At 46.4% G+C, this 18,353-nt stretch overlaps 1 protein-coding gene across 1 annotated transcript; it reads right to left on the bottom strand.

Moving 5' to 3' along the window:
* Positions 1 to 111: 111 nt before the first annotated feature.
* Positions 112 to 13,392, bottom strand: Lysmd2 (LysM domain containing 2). The gene is made up of 3 exons (XM_006973743.4): positions 12,936 to 13,392; positions 2,439 to 2,770; positions 112 to 677 (listed from the first exon to the last, which is right to left on the bottom strand). The coding sequence occupies exons 1-3, from the start codon at positions 13,206 to 13,208 to the stop codon at positions 635 to 637; spliced, it is 648 nt and encodes a 215-aa protein (XP_006973805.1). The 5' UTR covers positions 13,209 to 13,392; the 3' UTR covers positions 112 to 634.
* Positions 13,393 to 18,353: the final 4,961 nt, after the last annotated feature.

Genomic DNA, 18,353 nt, shown 5'->3' with positions numbered 1-18,353 from the left:
GAATCAGGAGTTCAAGGTCAGTCTAGGCTACGTGAATTCCTATCTTTTGAACAACAACAACAAAAAAAATCAACTTTGTTTCCCCATTTTGAAAAGAAGAAATGAAGGCTCCTATGTGAAAACATAGTTTATTCTCTCATCCAGACATCTGTATTTTACTTTTACAAAATAGCAGACAAAATTTGGTTCTTTACAGTAGTACAGAATATACGATATTGAAATATATATTATAGCACTTGAGTTATAAACACACAGCAAAGGCATTATCACTTCACAGCCACCATGTTTTTCATACACTTGGAATCTCACTGGGAAATAAACATTGCTTTTGGCTTAAATATATAAATAGTCTTGGATGCTTTTTGTAGCTACAAAGGCCAGTCTAAAACTACCGCCGTCTACAAAAGTGATAGGCTTTAGAATACAGTTTTGCTATCATGCCAGAAGAAGACGTAACTACAGGAAGCCAGAGGAACTGATCCCTTCAGTGCAGATGCGGTTGCTCTACCTATCTGTGGCTCGAAGGTGCGCGCTATGGGAGTCCAGAAGCGGCCTTGCTTCCGAACCCCCAGTCGGTGGATTCTTTAGGGTCCAGCCAGTTTGCGATGTGGGTTAGAGCGATGTCCACCAGTTACTAACTATGATAGAGCGAAGCAGAGTAGGGGCTTTCTTCATCCCTGAAAAAGAGAAATACAGCAGAAATCAGTGTTTACAACTGTACTCAGAAACACACACATACGACTTACTATCCATTTGTCAAAGAACAGCAGAAATAGACTGACGAAGCATTATGTGTGCCTAGGAAGCCAGGTGAGGGTCATGTTCAGGTGAACTTTCTTCCCTCTTCTTTCTAAGGGACACTCAGTTATCAGAAGAAACAACAGCATTTGTTTACATAATATTTGAATATATTAACGATATTCTAAGTTATATTTGTTGTCTATATTCCTCTTCTTTCTCAAAAAGATTTAAAAGCCAGGAGTGGTAGCTCATGCCAGTTGGAAGGCTGAGACAGAGGATAGCCAAGACTTTGAGGCCAACTGAACTACAATGAGACACTGTATTTATTCAAAAATAAATGAATAAATTAAAATAAAAGGGATTTGAAGTCTATATGACAACTGGTATGTATTATAAAATAGAAATTTTAAAACAAGGACTAAGAAATCAATATATTAACCATAAAAAAGACATAGTAGTTGAACCTTGGTATCAATTTTACTTACAAAAAAAAAAAAAAAGCAAACAGTAGTTTGTGTCCCTTCATGAAATCATACAGAAAGAAAAAACCCAATTATACATAAAGAGAAAGGTTTGCCCTAGGGTCAAATTTAAACTTCTCAGAAGGAATCTTAGGGGAATCCTGGTAAACAGCAGCCATGTCTTGCACAAGCATTATAAGAACCAGTATTTTGGGGCTGGAGAGATGGCTCAGCAGTTAAGAGTACCAGCTGTTCTTCCAGAGGACCCAGGTTCAATTCCCAACACCCACATGGCAGCTCACAACTGTCTATAGCTCCAGTTCCAGGGGATCCAGCACCCTCACACACACATGTAGGCAAAGCACCAATGCGCATAAAATTAAAAATAAATACATAATAAAAAACAAAACCAGGAATCAGTATTTTATGTCTTCTCCAGGGCACTGCTTCCCTTGGAGGTGTCATGAGATGCTCTAGTTCCAGTTGCTACCTCAGACCGCTAGCTGGACAGAAGCACTAGGCAGAGAAGCAAACTTTTTTTATGTGAAATAGCAGAGACAGAGGTAGGGTAACAGACTCAGCCCATGTAGTGGGTAGCAGCTCCACTTGGATTTCACAAAGATGCCTTTCTAGGACTGAGGAGACAGATGGCTGTCTGTCCATAAACTACTTTCTGCACAAGCATGAGGCCCTGAATTCAATCCCCAGAACCCACAGACAATGCCAGGCATGGTGGCAGATTCTTAATAATCCCGGTGCTCGGCCGGGCGTGGTGGCGCACGCCTTTAATCCCAGCACTTGGGAGGCAGAGGCAGGCGGATCTTTGTGAGTTCGAGGCCAGCCTGGGCTACCAAGTGAGCTCCAGGAAAGGCGCAAAGCTACACAGAGAAACCCTGTCTCGAAAACACCAAAAAAAAAAAAAAAAAAAAAAAAAAAAAAAAAAAAAAAATAATCCCGGTGCTGGAGAGGCAGGGCCAACCTAGCCTATTTAGTCACTTCCAAAAGATGCAGTCTCAAAAATACAAGGTAGACAGGATCCTGAAGAAAGGCATCCAAAGTTGACCTCTGACCACCACACTCCTGTGCATACACACACCTGCATGCACGCACACATGCACACATGCACACGCACACACACACACATTTTCTACCATTAAGATAGATTTTTTTTTTTTTCAAACAAGAACATCATAGAATATTGGTCCAGACTCTGACACCTCTACCAGGAAACTTCACCTGGTCTCTTCTTTGAGTTTCCTGGCTGCCTGTGTTGATTGCTTAATCTGTAAGTCAAGTCTCTGCAGGAAATCTCTAGCAGACACTTCCTCAGGCTGCGCAGGTTCGGGGTCTGGGTCCTGAGGGCTGGGAGGGGGCAGTTCTTCCCCAGCCAACACCGGCTCCTCCTCATGACAAAACCTGCTGTCAACAGTTTCCTTTTCTGGAGAATCAATGGAGTTAAGTCCATTAAAGAGCAGAGGCTTCTCTGATAGAATCGGGATGCTCAAGGTCTTCTTCAGAAATATACAGTCATTAGTAAACAGTTTATTGGCCCTTTTAATCTGTTCCATCTAAAACACACAAAAAGAAAAAGAAACACAGAGTTAAACACAACTAAGTTCCAGAGCTGAACTTAATATAAACACGGGACTGTACATATTCAGAAACGATTGTGTGCAATGCTGTGCTGGCTAGTTTTACGGCAACTTGACACAGGCTAGAGTCATTTGGGAAGAGGGACTCTCAATCGACAAAAATGCTTCCATCAGACTTTCCCATAGACAGTCTGTAGTACATTTTCTTGATTAGTGATTGATGTAGGTGGGCCCATCCCACAGGGGTAGTGCCGCCCCTAGGCAGGTGGTCCTGGATGACAGAAGCAGGCTGAGGAAGCCATGAGGACCAAGCCAGTAAGCAGCGCTCCTCCATGGCTTCTGATCAGTTCCTGCCTCCAGTCCCTGGCCTGCCTCCTTTTGAGGATGAAGCATGACCTGAAATCGACCAAGCTGCTTTTGATCATGGTGTTTATCACAGCAATAAAAACTCTTAGGCAAATGCTTTCTCTGCATTCTAGAATCTTTCCCTCTGCAGGGAACTCCTGTCATTTCAAAAATAACATGAAAGTCATTTCCTCCTTTACAAGCAGATTTGTTTGTTTTGCTGGGGGCTTTTTGTTGTTTGGTTGGTTGGGGTTTGGGGACGGTTGTTTGTCTGTTTGAGATGGGATCTCATGTCACCCAGGTTGGCCTTGAACTCACTATGAAGCTGAGCATGACTGAACTGAACTTCTGACTCTGTCCCCACCTGCCTGGTGCAAACATCACATGACACCATAGCTGGTTTATATAATGCTGGGGATCAGACCTGGAGCTTCACAAATGCTAGACAAGCGCTCTACCAACTGAGCCCATCCCTGCCCTCTACAGGCAGCTTCTAACAGATACTATTTCCTCTATTAGACACCTTTTACTATCAGCGGCCCTTAACCACTGAAACACAAAGATGTAGAATTTTTATCATTTATTTGTTCATTCAAAACACACTTTTTATTATTTTGTGTGTATGGGTGTTTTTTTGCCTGTGTGTAGTATGTCTGTGTACCACATGCATGCAGTTCCCTTAGAGGCCAGAAGAGGGCATGAGACCCTGTGAAACTACCATTACAGAAGGCTGTGAGCCACCAAGTGGGTGCTGGGGAATCAAACCCAGGTCCTCTGGAAGAATAGCTGCTGAGCCATCTCTCCAGCCCCTTTAGGACCAACAATTCTTTTTTTTTTTTTTTTTTTAAGATTTATTTATTTATTATGTATATAGTGTTCTGCCTGCATGTATCCCTGCAGGCCATAAGAGGGCACCAGATCTCATTAAAGATAGTTGTGAGCCACCATGTGGTTGCTGGGAATTGAACTCAGGACCTCTGAAAGAGTAGGCTGTGCTCTTAACCCCTGAGCCCCACAGGAGTAGTGCTGCCCCTAGGCAGGTGGTCCTGGATGACAGAAGCAGGCTGAGGAAGCCATGAGGGACAAGCCAGTAAGCAGTGCTCCTCCATGGCTTAATTAACTTAATTCTTATTTGAACTTAATTCTTATTTGAACATTGCGGTTACCTGGCTTTTTAAAAGTCTTTCTATTGATACACTCTTACTTGTAGAGGGATCCCTATATCTCTGGAATTCTGCTTGGTAAATTAACAGACCCAGGAAGTGGTAGAGACATGTGTCTGAGCAGAGTATCAAAGAATGTTGTAGGTTAGAGCTACAACCATGGAGAAGGGCCTCTCAAAGACAGTGGGCTCCGGTTTTTATCCTTCTGACTTCAAATGGGCCTTAAGGAATTAGTACCTAAAGGTCTGCAGAGATGGCTCAGTGGTTAAGAGCACTGATTGCTCTTCCAGAAGTCCTGAGTTCAATTCCTAGTACCCACATGGCAGCTCACAACTGAAACTCCAAGATCCAACACCCTCACACATGCAGGCAAAACACCAGTGCACAATGTCGGGCGGTGGCGGCGCACGCCTTTAATCCCAGCACTGAAGGCAGAGCCAGGCGGATCTCTGTGAGTTCGAGGCCAGCCTGGTATACAGAGTGAGTTCCAGGAAAGGCACAAAACTACACAGAGAAACCCTGTCTCAAAAAACCCAAAGGGAAAAAAAAAAAAGAATTAGTACCTGAGGGTCAGGTAAGAAAAGGAGATAGGGGACATTATACAAATATTGTATCATTCTTTTACCCTACAGAGTTTAGTGTGAGTACTCACAATACATGTTTAGTGTGAGTATTCAAAATAGCCAAGTTATGTAACTGGTATAAGACCATCAATAGATGAATGGCTAGGATACAGAAATGTGGTATTTATGCACAATGGAGTTTTATTCAACCATAAGGAAAAAACAAATCATGTCATTTGCAGGAATGGAACCTGGAGGTCCTCACATAAAGAGGAATAAGCCAGACTCAGAAATACAAATGCCCCATGCAGATTCAAAAGGAGAAAGACATGGAAACAGAAGAGGGGAGAAAAGACCCAGCAAGAGAGAACAGGGGACAGGAGAGGGGATTGAGAATGGAATATGATCAAAGTACACTGTGTGAGTGCATGAAAATGTCAGAAGAAACCCATGGTTTTGTACCATTAGCATATGATCATAAAAATGAGATTAAAAGGGTTTTCAAAAAGTAATGCTCTTGACTGTATTCTTGATGAGCAATGGCTTGCACCAACGGCACTGTCACCAGACTCGGTTTACCTAATGTCAAAGTGTGGCACCAGCCACGCAAAGAGCACCAGTTCTGCTGCAGAGCAGAGAAAGTGGCACAGCTTGGGAACAAGCGTCCAGCCGTGGTAAAGAAACTGGAATTCACTGCATCCTGCCGCTCCGCTAAGGTCAAGTGTAGAAGCTGGAGTTTATTTGGAATGTGCTAAGAAGCCCTTGGACAGGCGTGGTGATACAAAATCTGTAATCTCAGTGCTGGGGGCCAAGGAAGGAAGAACCCTGCAACCTCAAGGCTAGCCCTGGCTATATACACTGTGGGGTTGGGGCTAGCCTATGATACACAGTGAAACTGTCTCAAAAAAAGTGAGAGTGGGGCGGGAGGGGGAGGGTATAGTTCAGTTGATAGAGTTTTTGTTAGCATGCTTGAGTCCTAGGTTCAGTTTCCAGTGATGTTTCTACTAGGCACAGTGGCACATGTCTGTAATCCTAGGACAGGCATGGTGGCACATGTCTGTAACCCTAGAATAGGCATGGTAGCACATGTCTGTAACCCTAGGACAGGCATGGTAGCACGTGTCTGTAACCCTAGAACATGTGTATCTGTAACCTCAGCACTTGGGAGGTGAAGGATTGGAAGTTCAAGCCCACACTAGCTCCATAAACCACAGTCGAGTTTGAGCCTGGGATACATGAGACCCTGTCTCAATAATCCAACAAAACAAAACAAAAAGATAGTTCCTGAAGGGTGAAAGAGGGAGAGATGTGATCTAATTATAGTTAAAGATCATCAGTTATAAACAAAAATCAACCACTCTGGAGTTGTGGGGATCTTCGCAGCAGCAGCTGTGTAACTGGATAGTCCAGGCCACAGAAGATGCTCTACCTTGTGAGGAATGCTTTCTATTTCCATCTGAATACAGGTCTGGAAATTTCACCTCACAGGAAAGTAAGACAGCTCATGATCCAGCCAAGGAAGAGCTGGAAATCTCATTTCCACAGGTCCCTGCTCCTCCTCACGGCCATTCAATCCTGGGAACAGAAAGTGTGACCTTTCAAAGTGACACAGATTACGAGTTTCTGTTTCTCAGGAAAGGGAGGTTTAGCAATGGAACACTTTCACTTTCATCCTCTCCTAGCCAGGTGTGAGCAGTGTGACCCAATGCGACCAGCCTACCACCTGCTCACTAAGAAACAGACTGGAAAAAGCCATGCAATGATTATCTCTGTAAATAGTAAATGATTATCTGTGACATGTTCCATTCCAGGTGTTAGTGGAAACCAGAACCTTCCCATCACCATGTGTCCATGGAGGAAAAGGTAGCTTGTTTGTCCTTCCTCATTCTCAAAAGAATATATGAAATCCACTTACAGGAAATGCCCCCAAAAGGTAAATATATGTCAGAATATATATTATCCATCTCCTGGAACTGGAGAACAGTGAGTGAGTGAAATGGGTCTGGAGCTATCTTTGGGGTGAAAGAACTTTCTGAAATTGAACGGTGTCAAGGACTTCACAATTGTAAACTTATTAAACATAACTGGGTGAATTTTGTGCTCTGTAATTATACCTCAGGGACAGTGTTTGAGGGGGGAAACACATGAAAAACTATTAAAACCCCACATTACAGGTTACCCCGCCATCCCCTTCACTCTGGGTGTCACTATGACAGTCGACCACCTGGACCACATAGTTGAGCCTGACTCCCAGGACTCCTCTTCCTGACCACACCACATTCTCCCAGCCAGGGAAGTTTTATGTGGGGACATGCCAGCAACTCAGCTTAGCAGCTAAATGGACCAGAGGGATGACGACCTGGGGCTAAATCTGATTGAAGCTAGACACAGTGGCGCATTATCGCAGCACTCAGGCGGCAGAAGCAGGGAGATCAACTTGAGCATTTCTCTGATACAGAGTGAGTCCTAGACTCTGTCGAAGAAGGAGGGGGGCGGATGCAAATACATCTCCTTTGCTGCTTCCTTCCTATTTGTAGTTCTTTTTTTTTTTTTTTTTTTTTTTTTTTTGTTTGGTTTTTCGAGACAGGGTTTCTCTGCGTAGCTTTGCGCCTTTCCTGGAGCTCACTTGGTAGCCCAGGCTGGCCTCGAACTCACAGAGATCCGCCTGGCTCTGCCTCCCGAGTGCTGGGATTAAAGGCGTGCGCCACCACCGCCCGGCCCTATTTGTAGTTCTTATGCTGCCCTCTAGTTTTTCCAAGGTCCCCAAATAAAATATTCTAAGTGGTAACTGAGAGCGCTGACCAATGTCCCCTGGAGGCTTAGACACAGCAGGGAGGGGCCGGGATGCTGGAAAAAAAACAATAGCTGAATCGAGAGCCAGAGCGAAGGAAGGGGACTGCGTGTCTCAGTAGAAACAAACACAGCCAGGGACATTCCAGCCCCAGCAAGCTTATGTCTGAGGCTCAGGCAGCAGTTAATGGTTTTCTCAAGCAGCCCCGGATGGTTTCGGTTTCCCAGAACCACTTCCTCAAACTCTAGTAGAGATGCCTAAATGAGTGTGACACTCACCACTGGAGGAGGGGAGAGCACACACCAACAGCGCACCCCAGCAGCCGCAGCTGGGAGACAGAACTGGTCTTTCCCTGTGGAATGGCTCATGCCCACAACCCCAAGGGCCGAAATGGAGGCAGGAGGATCGGGAGTTCAAGGCCAGTGTGGGCCACGTAGTAATTTCAAGAATAGCTGCGGCTACCTGACATCTTATCTCAAAAGAAACAAAAAACGAGGGTCTACAAGATGGCTCAGTAGTTAATGGCACTTGCCACCAAGTAAGACCACCTCAAATGGATCTCTGGGACCCACGTGATGGAAAGAGAGAACTGACTCCTGTAAGTTGAACTCTGACCTCCACTCACACACAGAGGTGCATGTCATACATCTCCCCACAACCCAAAGTAGTAAATGCCATTTGATATTTATTTATTTATTTATTTATTTATTTTATGTGTATTGCTTGCATGTGTACATACATGTGCACCATGCGCATGCCTGATGCCCAAGGAGGTCGGAAGACGGTATCAGATCCCCTAGAACTACATAGCGATGGTTGTGAGTCATCATGTGTGTGCTGACAAACAAACCCAGGTCCTCTGCAAGAGCAACAAGTGTTCTTAACCACTGGGCCATCTCTCCAGTCCCACTAATCAATTCTTGCATTTCATATCTTCAGCAGGCTGTGTGTCCTCTAGTAGTCCCAACCCAGGATCCTACCTTCCAGGACCTGCTTAACTCCTGGGGCAAAAAATCTCATTCCAGTCCGACTTTCTGTGGATTGGGTCCACATGCATGTGGAAAACCCATCAGGTGCCCAGGCGTCTAGCACGGGCCTCAAATAATCCAGGGCCTCAAATAATCCAGGTCCAATACAAGTAAAGGAAGAAATAATGAATATGAGTTATTAGTGGCTCGTTGAAGAAAGGAGACTGTGTAAATGTCCTATTTTCTACCTCACTGGAGGAAGAACTGGGCCAAACTGACCTGGCTCAAGTCTTGAGCAGAATTCTTCTTTCTTACAGAGAGGCCTCCTGTGGTGGTATTGTGTTCCCCAAAATATTGTGCACGCTAATAAACTTATCTGGGGTCAGAGAACAGGACAGCCACAATAATAAACATAGAGGATAGGCAGTGGTAGCACACGCCTTTAATCCTAGCATTCCAGAGGCAGAAATCCCTCTGGATCTCTGTGAGTTCAAGGCCACATTGGAAACAGCCAGGCATGGTGACTCACGCCTTTAATCCCAGGGAGTGATGGAAAAAAAGCAGAAAGATATATAAGGCGTGAGGACCAGAAACTAGAAGCTTTTAGCTGGTTAAGCTTCAGGCTTTCGAGCAGCAGTTCAGCTGAGATTCATTTGGATGAGGACTCAGAAACTTCCAGTCTGAGGAAACAGGATCAGCTGAGGAACTGGCGAGGTGAGGTGGCTGTGGCTTGTTCTGCTTCTCTGATCTTCCAGCATTCACCCCAATACCTGGCTCCAGGTTTGTTTTTATTAATAAGAACTTTTAAGATTCCTGCTACAACCTCCAGGGCCTCCAGGCAAATGTCTAGGTCAGATATACTCAAGAGAAACAGTAAACAAGTCAGAACACACACACATGGTCATCTTTCTGACATTTTGACTGATGTAATTAGGTTTCCAAAAAAACAAATCCATTATGTTTTAAGTTGGCTTATAATTTTACACTAAGTCACATTCGTAGCTGGTTTGCATGAGGCCCTGGGCTACAGTTTAGACACACTTGACAGCCTATCAACAGATCACCCAGAACCTGGCCACTTCTCACGTCACCCGTCCTTCTTCACTGCTTTGATCCAAGTTACCGGTCTAATACATCTGTATCACTGCAGAAGCCTTCATTCTATCCGGTCTCTCCTCGGTCCTGGTCCATAGAGTCTGTTATCAAAGCAGCAGCCAGAATGACCCTTTACAGTCAGGCCTGCTGGCACATACCACCACTCCAGAGGCTGAGGCAGGATGACAGATGCAAGGTCAGACTGGGATCACAGGGAAACCTTGTCTCCAAACAAAACCCACCTGTGTTGGTGAGTTTTACGTCAACTTGACACAAGCTAAAGTCACTGAGAAAAGGGACTCCAGATTGAGAAAATGTCTCCCCTAAGACTGGCCTATAGGAGCCAGACGGTGGTGTCGCATGCCTTTAATCCAAGCACTCAGGAGGCAAAGGCAGGGGGATCTCTGAGTTTGAAGTCAGCCTGGACTACAGAGTGAGTTCCAGGACAGCCAGGGCTACACAGAGAAACCCTGTCTCAAAAAAAAAAAAGCCGGGCAGTGGTGGTGCATGTCTTTAATCCCAGTACTCGGGAGGCAGAGCCAGGCAGATCTCTGTGAGTTCCAGGCCAGCCTGGGCTACAGTGGGAGTTCCAGAAAAGGCGCAAAGCTACACAGAGAAACCCTGTCTCGAGAAAAAGAAAAAAGAAAAAGAAAAAACAAAAAACATTACATTAAATTAAAAATAAGAAAAAATAAATAAAAAAACAAGATTGAGTTTGCCTTTAAGAGAACATCTAGCAATGTATGAATGAGAGCAGGAAGGCCAGTATCTGGTGGGTAAAGCACAGAGGTGCTGCTAAATACCCAACACTGCCCAGGACCGCCTCCTGAAACATGGAGTCTCCCCATCTGTATCAACAGAGTTTAGCATACTGATGCACACCTGTACTCTAGCAGGTCAAAGATCAGGAGTTCAAGGTCATCCTCACCTACATAGGGAGTTTGAGGACAACTTGGGCTACATGAGACCCTGGCTTGAAAAAAATAAATAAATAAGAATAAAAAACATATTAACAATGGTGCTGAGGTTGAGAAGTGACCGTCTAGACTTCTTGTAACCCTAGATGGAGTGCCTAACTCATTATACCTGACTCTACCACATTAGAACCAGAAGTTGGGGGCTGGAGAGACACTGCAGCAGTTAAAAGCACTGGCTGCTCTACCCTGGACCAGGTTTTCTATTCTCAGCACCCACATGGTGGCTCACAACAAGCTGTGACTCCAGTCCCAGGGGGATCCAAGGCCCTCTTCTGGCCGCCACAGGCACCAGGCATGCATGTGGTACACAGACATACACGCAGGCAAAACACCCCTGCACATAAAATAAATAACATTTTAAAAAATATAAAATCAGAAACCTTTATAAAAGTAAGGGAGATCTGCGTTAGACTTGAGTGAGAAAGGGTAATAAGGTTAAAAGTAACAGGGCCTACATTAGACAAATCATAGGTTAGAAGGCATTTGACCAAAAAAGGGGGGGTTGGGGATTTGGCTCAGTGGTAGAGCGCTTGCCTAGCAAGCGCAAGGCCCTGGGTTCGGTCCTCAGCTCTGAATTTAAAAAAAAAAAAAAAAGAAGGCATTTGAACAAAAGTGGAGAACTAGGCAAGTGTCTAGCAGATGCAAGCAATTCTAGAAGAACATGGGTCTCAGAAGAACTGTCGATGGGAAGAGACCACAGGAAATACAACTCTTGGATATCGCAGACTCAGAAGTATACACATACTAGCCTAGTAGCCAAGACGCACAGAAACCAGACAAAATGACCTTCCTTCTTCAGAGAGCAGGATGCTGAGAGCTCTTGCTAAGATCAGAAGTAATATCTAGAGCAAAGAAAATACTTTTCCCTGTGTTACTACAAGCCGGTCTAGATGATAACTATACTTGGAAATACCCTACCCTCTTATCTCTCTTCTCATCTGTAAGAAGATGAACCACACCTGTCTCCCCTAGGCTTCTTATGAAAGTCAAATTAAATAAGATCAATATGAGAACAAACAGAGGCTGGCTGGAGAGCACAGGCTGCTCTTCCAGATAACCAAGGTTCAATTCCCAGCACACACACAAGATGGCTTACAACCCTCTGTAACTCCATTTCCAGGACTCCCTCTTCTGGCCTCCGTGGGCACCATGCACACAGGTGGTGCATATACATGCATGCAGGCAAAACACTCACACTCACAAAAATAAGAAAATCATTTTCCTACAAATGGAAACAGGCAAATGTGATGCCTGGCACACAGCGGGTACTCAGCAAAAAGCAGCCACTGAGATTTCTCAGTTCTGCTTTTCGTTGGCTCTGACCCAAACCAGACCCCAAGGATGTGCATGAAGGCAGCTGTACACATGTATGTTCACATTAGAACTGCCACGAAGGGTCTCCAAATGGGGTGTTAATGCTCTCTGTGCCCTTAAATGATAGAAAGACTTGCTGGTAAACAAACACCTGGTTAAATATGCAAAATAGGTTACTCTGAAGATGCAGACGGGATCATCTTTCTTCCGAAGCTTGCTGCCCACGAAGCTTCGGGAAAGAGCCCTGAAAACGGATACGGAGCTCCAATGTGAAAGGGCTATCACACAGTTCACAGTTAATTATAAGTAATTTTAATGAAAGAACTTCTTCCCTCAGGTTTCCATGATCTTCTCTGAGGTGTAATGCAATATACCCAAGATGCAAACCCTTATAAATTTGTAAAAACACAGCCCTCTAGCTCACCTAGACCACAGTTCCTGGCTGCTGTTTGGCGACAGGTGTCACGTTCAGGGTTGCCAGTGAGCCCAGGGGTGTAATTTCACTTCTAAATAAAGAAGCAGAATCGACAGAACCAGAACCATCCCTGGGAAGAACTGGACATCCTGACTCATCACAGCTTGTTTACACAGCGCAGCATTCGCATGGGTTTGGCTTTGAGTAAATATGTAGTGAGCCCCGGGTAGCAGAATGGGTAAAGGTGCAGAATGGGTTATGCCAAAAACGCGGGCCTCCTTTAGTGTTTTCTCACACGACAGACACGATCTGAGACTGGCAGAAGACCGTCCCTCTTCGCAGCAGCCGCAGCCGCAGCAGCAGCTTAGACTCCCATTGCAGTTGCAGCAGCGCGCGCCGGGATGCGGCGCGGGGACGCACGGCCTGCTCTCCCCACCCTCCCTCCGCTCCCCGTCCCCCAACCCCGCCCGGAGGCCGCAGACCCGGGCCGCGGAGGCGCGCTCGGCTCACCGTGACTCCGTACTTGAGCGCGATGCCCTGCAGCGTGTCTCCGGCACGGACCCGGTGCTCCACATGGCGCTCGATGACGCCGGCGCTCAGCGGCGCCCGCACGCTGGCCGTGCTGCCGTACGAGCGGGTCTTGGTGCGGGCCAGGCTCAGCGACAGCTCGGCCTCCTCCGGCTCCGAGCCGGAGCGAGAGCGCGGCGGAGGGGAGGGCGCCGAGGCCCGGTGCGCACGGGGGCCGCCTTCCCGCGGGGCCGGCGCAGGCGAGAGATCCGCCATGGGTCCTGCCAAGGCCGCCGGGGCGCCGAGCTCGCCAAGGGGGCGGCGCCTCCTCCTCCGCCTCTTCCTCCTCACTGGGGCCGCTGCTGCCGCTGCCGCTGCTGCTGCTGGCCGTGCCGCGGGGGCGGCAGGCGCGAGGCCGAGGCGGGGAGCTGCGGGTCCCGCATGGCGTGCGCCGCCCTCTGAGGCCCGCTTTTCCCGGCACCCGCGCTCCCTGTGCGCCGGGGAGGGGAAAAAGGGAGCCGAGGTCCCGCCGCAGGGTGCGGGTCCTGCGGGAGGAGGCCCTGCGGAAGCGGGAGAGGGAGCGAGCTGAGGCCTGTGGGCCTCAGGTGGACCCCAGAAGCAACCGTACTCAGAAAAGAGCCCGATTACAGCCTTTGCTGGCCACAGTAGACACCCCCACTACCGATGGTGCAGCTGGGCCAGCTTGCCCAGTGGTACCTGCTTCGAGACATCAAAGTCTTGGTGGGAGGAAACCTTAGGATCTCTGAACAGAGCTTCCAAGGATCCCTCTCCACCCTGGGGGTACGGTTCTTCTGACACCCTCCTCCCAACACACACACATTTGCTTGGTACTGGGGATTGACCTCAGTCAGGCCTGCTGGGTAGCCGCTATCTAACCCTTGCGTTGTTTGGGATTCCTTCTTCTTTGCCAAGCAGTGCCAATTTAAGGCCTAGACTGTCTTGAGAACCTACCACTATGGTTCATTCTCCTGGCACACTGTTTGTAATTTGCTGCCTGTGTCTCTGTTACCGGCTTCCTCTTTGACACCCTGAAATCATAACTCCCCTGATGTTATCATTAAACCACCAAAGTCTCTTCTTGTCTATCGTCTCCATCTCAGCACCCTCTCCTCAATGCTGGCTCAGAGGGCTTGTGCAGAGCGGAATTAACCGGAACCTTCTGCCCTGAGTTTTGAGAGACACACCCTTGCCACACCCACACCCAGTGCCCCAGGTAGAAGAGGAGAATGAGGTGTCATTGGTTGTCTAAAGTTTTGGTTTATTGCTGTGCTGACAGACACACAGGAAACACGAGAAGAGGAGCAGTGGTCCCCACATGGCCACTCAGGGGAGCAGTGGTCCCCACATCACTCAGAGGAGCAGTGGTCCCCACATCACCACTCAGAGGAGCAGTGGTCCCCACATCACCACTCAGGGGAGCAGTGGTCCTCACATCACCACTTGAGCTTCTTCTGTTGCTCCCTGAGAATAACAGCATCAGTACAAACCCACATGAGCACCCAAGTTAGTTGTTTTTGCTTTTAGCCTCTACCCCATCTACAATTCATCCTGGGCAGAGCCACTTAAACTCTTTCCTGATTCCCACCTTCATGTTTTGCATATGTCGTTCCCTCCATTGGTGACGGTATTCTCCCAATATCCTGTCTCTACTGTTCATTTGTTGTTCTTTTTTTTAGACGTGTGTGTGTGTGTGTGTGTGTGTGTGTGTGCTCCATGTGCATTCAGGTGCTCGTGGAGGCCAGAAAAGGATGCCACCCCCTGGAGCTGGGATTACAGGAGGTTGTGAGCTACCCAATGTGGGTGCTGAGAACTAAACTCATGTCTTCTGGATGATCAACATTCTCTGAACTGCTGAGCCAGCTCTCCAGCCGGATTAGTTTGTTTTTGAGAAAAGGTCTCCCATAGCCCAGACTAGATCTCCTGATTCTCCTGCCTCCACTTCCTATGGACTGGAATTGCAGGCATGTACCATCCCAAAGGGTTTATGCAGTGCTGTGGATTGAACCTGTGGATTGGTAGGCAAGCAGTCTACCAAGTGAGCTACATCTCCAGCCCCAGCATTTGGGGGATTTTTCGGGGACAACGTCTCCCTATATTTTCAAAGCTGGCCCATGTAGGCCAGAGTGGCCTTAAACTCAAAATCCTCCTGCCTCAGCCTCCAAAGTACTGGGATCACAGGTGTGTCTCACCACATCTCGTTTGTTTGTGTGTGTTACCTGGGTCTCATTATGTTGCCAAAGCCGGTCTAAAGCTCTTGAACTCAAGTAATCCTCCAGTTTTAGGCACAATAAATGCTGGGACCCACTGTGCCCAGATTTCTTAAATCTTTAAGGTCCCTTTTCAAACAGTGTATTCTCAGAGCTCTGAGGAAGTATATATGCTAGAATCAAGTGATATATTCTCCATGGGATTTTGTTTTCTGATTCTCTCCCAGTTGTCTCTAGCCCTAGCCTGCCCAGTTGTTATTGTTTCCCCTCTGAACCTCCAGGGTAGTTTGTACATCTTGTTCAGCTTTAAACTCCCAGTGTTTTGTTTGAAACATTTGTGTATTTACCTTATCTCCTCCACCAGATGCATGCTCCTGGGAGGCATAATTGGTTCTTCCCTCAACCAACCCCCTCCCCCACCTTTTTTTAGCTCAAGCAGTGCCTACCTCAGTAAAATAAAAAATACAGAGTATTACATGTAGCTGAAGTACAGTAGAAAATACTAAGGTCTGAATTGGTTTAGCATATACTCCCTGCTGTGATATATCTCTGCTATAAGAGCAAGAGGGCCCACTGAGTGTAGGCTGAGGCCTCTGAAGTTGTAAACTAAAACTAACTTCCCATGTTTTAGGCTGATTTCCTCAGACATTTTGTTATGGTGACAGGAAGATGTTGGGGTCTAGTGTTGGGGTTCAGCCCCGACCTATCGAAGGGTCTCTTGAAGAGGGGAGTGAAGAATTGAAATGTTAGATAGGAAATATAGACATAGAGAAAAAAGATAGAGACACAGGATAGCTTCAGGAGGGCCCTGGGTCAATACTCAACAGCCTCAAGTTTATTTCTAAGGGGCTTTTTATATGCTAGCAAGGGAGAGGCAAAAGACCTCCCTCTTTCATGATCAACGCATAATGTACAACCATGTGTAGACCCTTCAAAACACCTGGTAACCATGCCCCACAGAAAAACATCCTGTGATAAGACCTTGAAGTAGAACTCACCTGGTAACCATGCCTTTGCATCCTCTTCTGTGGTTGGAGAGCAAGATAAACTCTGACTCTGTGACCTTGAGTCAAAACACAAGTTGGAATCTTTGTGGGATTCCACAGGAAGATGACTAACAGATCAGGCAATTCTGAAACAATTACAAGCAACACCGATAATAGCTACAGTAGAACTGTTCAAACTAGTAAGAGTTCATCAAGATTTGGGTCAATGGGCTAGGCACTATGGTGCACTCCTTAACAAGCACTTAGAAGGCAGAAGCAAGAACATTGCTTCGAGTTTGAAGGTAGACTGGTCTATAAAGCAAGTTCCAGATCTATATCAAATATATAGTGAGAGAGACTCTGTTTCAATAAAACAAACAATAAATTTTTTTTCAAAAGATATGGCTTAATGGTATTTTCTAAGATTCTTTTGTTAATGTTTGTCCTAGTTCATCGGGATTGTGCTGACAAAATAGCGCATACTGAGTTTATTCTTCACAATTGAAGGACTTGAGGACTCCAAGATGGGGGAGGGCGTATCCAGTGTCTGGTGAACCTGTGTCCTTGTTCATAGACAGTACCTTCATGTTGTATTCTTAGATGGTGGAGAGTGACAATGAGAGCCCTTGGGTCTGTTTTATAAGGACACTAACCCATTACACACACACACACACACAAAACAAGCTATGCTGGAAGACTCAACGTCATAAAAATGGCAAGACTCTATAATTAGCCTCTAAACTCTAGGCGATAGCAATTGGCATCCCGACAGGGGGGGTTAGAAGAAGATGACAGGCTAGTTCTAAAGGGATCTGAACTGCCGGAATACTGTTCCCTTCAGAGCTGTAACAGTTGACATGGGGAAACCTCTCCTCTTGGAGCTGTTCCACAGACACTGGGGATTTCCTCTCAGAGCTGCAAGGCTTGTAGAGGGGAAACTTGCCCCTCTAAGCTGTAGCACTTACACTGCACGAGGCCAGCGTCCTGAGTTCTTTCCCCAGAGACCATATAAAGGTGGAAGGAAAGAATCCAGTCCACAAAGTTGTCCTCTAGCCTCCACATGTGTGCGATGGCACTGGTGTACTACAGACAAACATACACCTTATGTATACACATGTGCACAATTATAATCTTGCAGCTCATTTCCTCTCACTATTTGACCATGTTTTATTGCTTATCTGTTCACTTTCTGAAAGACCTCTCTGTTGCTTCCAGTTTGGGGCAACTGTGAACTTTTATGTACAGGTTGATGTGTGGTCTTAAATTTGAACTCCTATAGGAGCACGGTTGCTAGACCTAGGCTGAGGCTGTGTTTGGCTCTCTGAGAGACTGACAGACTGACTTCTGGGGTGTCAGTGATGTTTGCATCCACAGCTGCACCGAGAGCTGGGGCAGCCCTGAGTTAGAATTTTAGCCCAAACCTTGAGGATAGGCTGGGCAGTGGTGGCGCACGCCTTTAATCCCAGCACTCGGGAGGCAGAGCCAGGCGGATCTCTGTGAGTTCGAGGCCAGCCTGGGCTACCAAGTGAGCTCCAGGAAAGGCGCAAAGCTACACAGAGAAACCTTGTCTCGAAAAACCAAAAAAAAAAAAAAAAAAAAAAAAAACCTTGAGGAAATCCTCTTGCTTCTGATCCCACCCTACCCCAACCTCGCCATCTATACCCAGTCCCCCCCACCCTACCCCCTTTTTTAAAAATCTTATTGCCTCAGCTAGCACCGTGATGTTGATTAGGAATATTGGGGGAGACGATCCTTGCCTTGTTTTTACAGCTAGAGGAAAACATAGTTTCTCACCAGTGTGTTATGTTAGCTGTAGAGATGTTGTTTTTTAATAGGCTCTCGTTATCAAATCAAGGAAGCATCCTTTTATTCCAAGTTTGCTGGGAGCGTTCTAACATGAATATACATGAAGTTTTGTCAAAAGCTTTACAAACACATGTATAGGTGTGGTCACCTTTTCTCTTCTTTCCTCTGTTGATGTAATCAATCAAACTGTTTCTGACTATCCAGCCACTTGATCATGCTGTGCAGTTCATTTTCTATATGGTCTCATCCAATTCGCTAAGACTCTGTAGGATTTTTGTGTTTGTATCCGTGGGAGGCACTTGCTTGCCTGTGATTCTCTTGTACTGTAGTGTTTGGAATTAAGGCAATGTTGGCCTCATGGGATGGAGTCAAGCATTGTGTGAAGATTGTATAAAACTGAT

This window comes from Peromyscus maniculatus, chromosome 7 (assembly GCF_049852395.1).
Source record: "Peromyscus maniculatus bairdii isolate BWxNUB_F1_BW_parent chromosome 7, HU_Pman_BW_mat_3.1, whole genome shotgun sequence".
Lineage (NCBI taxonomy): Eukaryota > Metazoa > Chordata > Mammalia > Rodentia > Cricetidae > Peromyscus > Peromyscus maniculatus.
The sequence above is the reverse complement of the archived record's forward strand: the minus strand, read 5'-3'. Positions and strand labels throughout refer to the sequence as shown.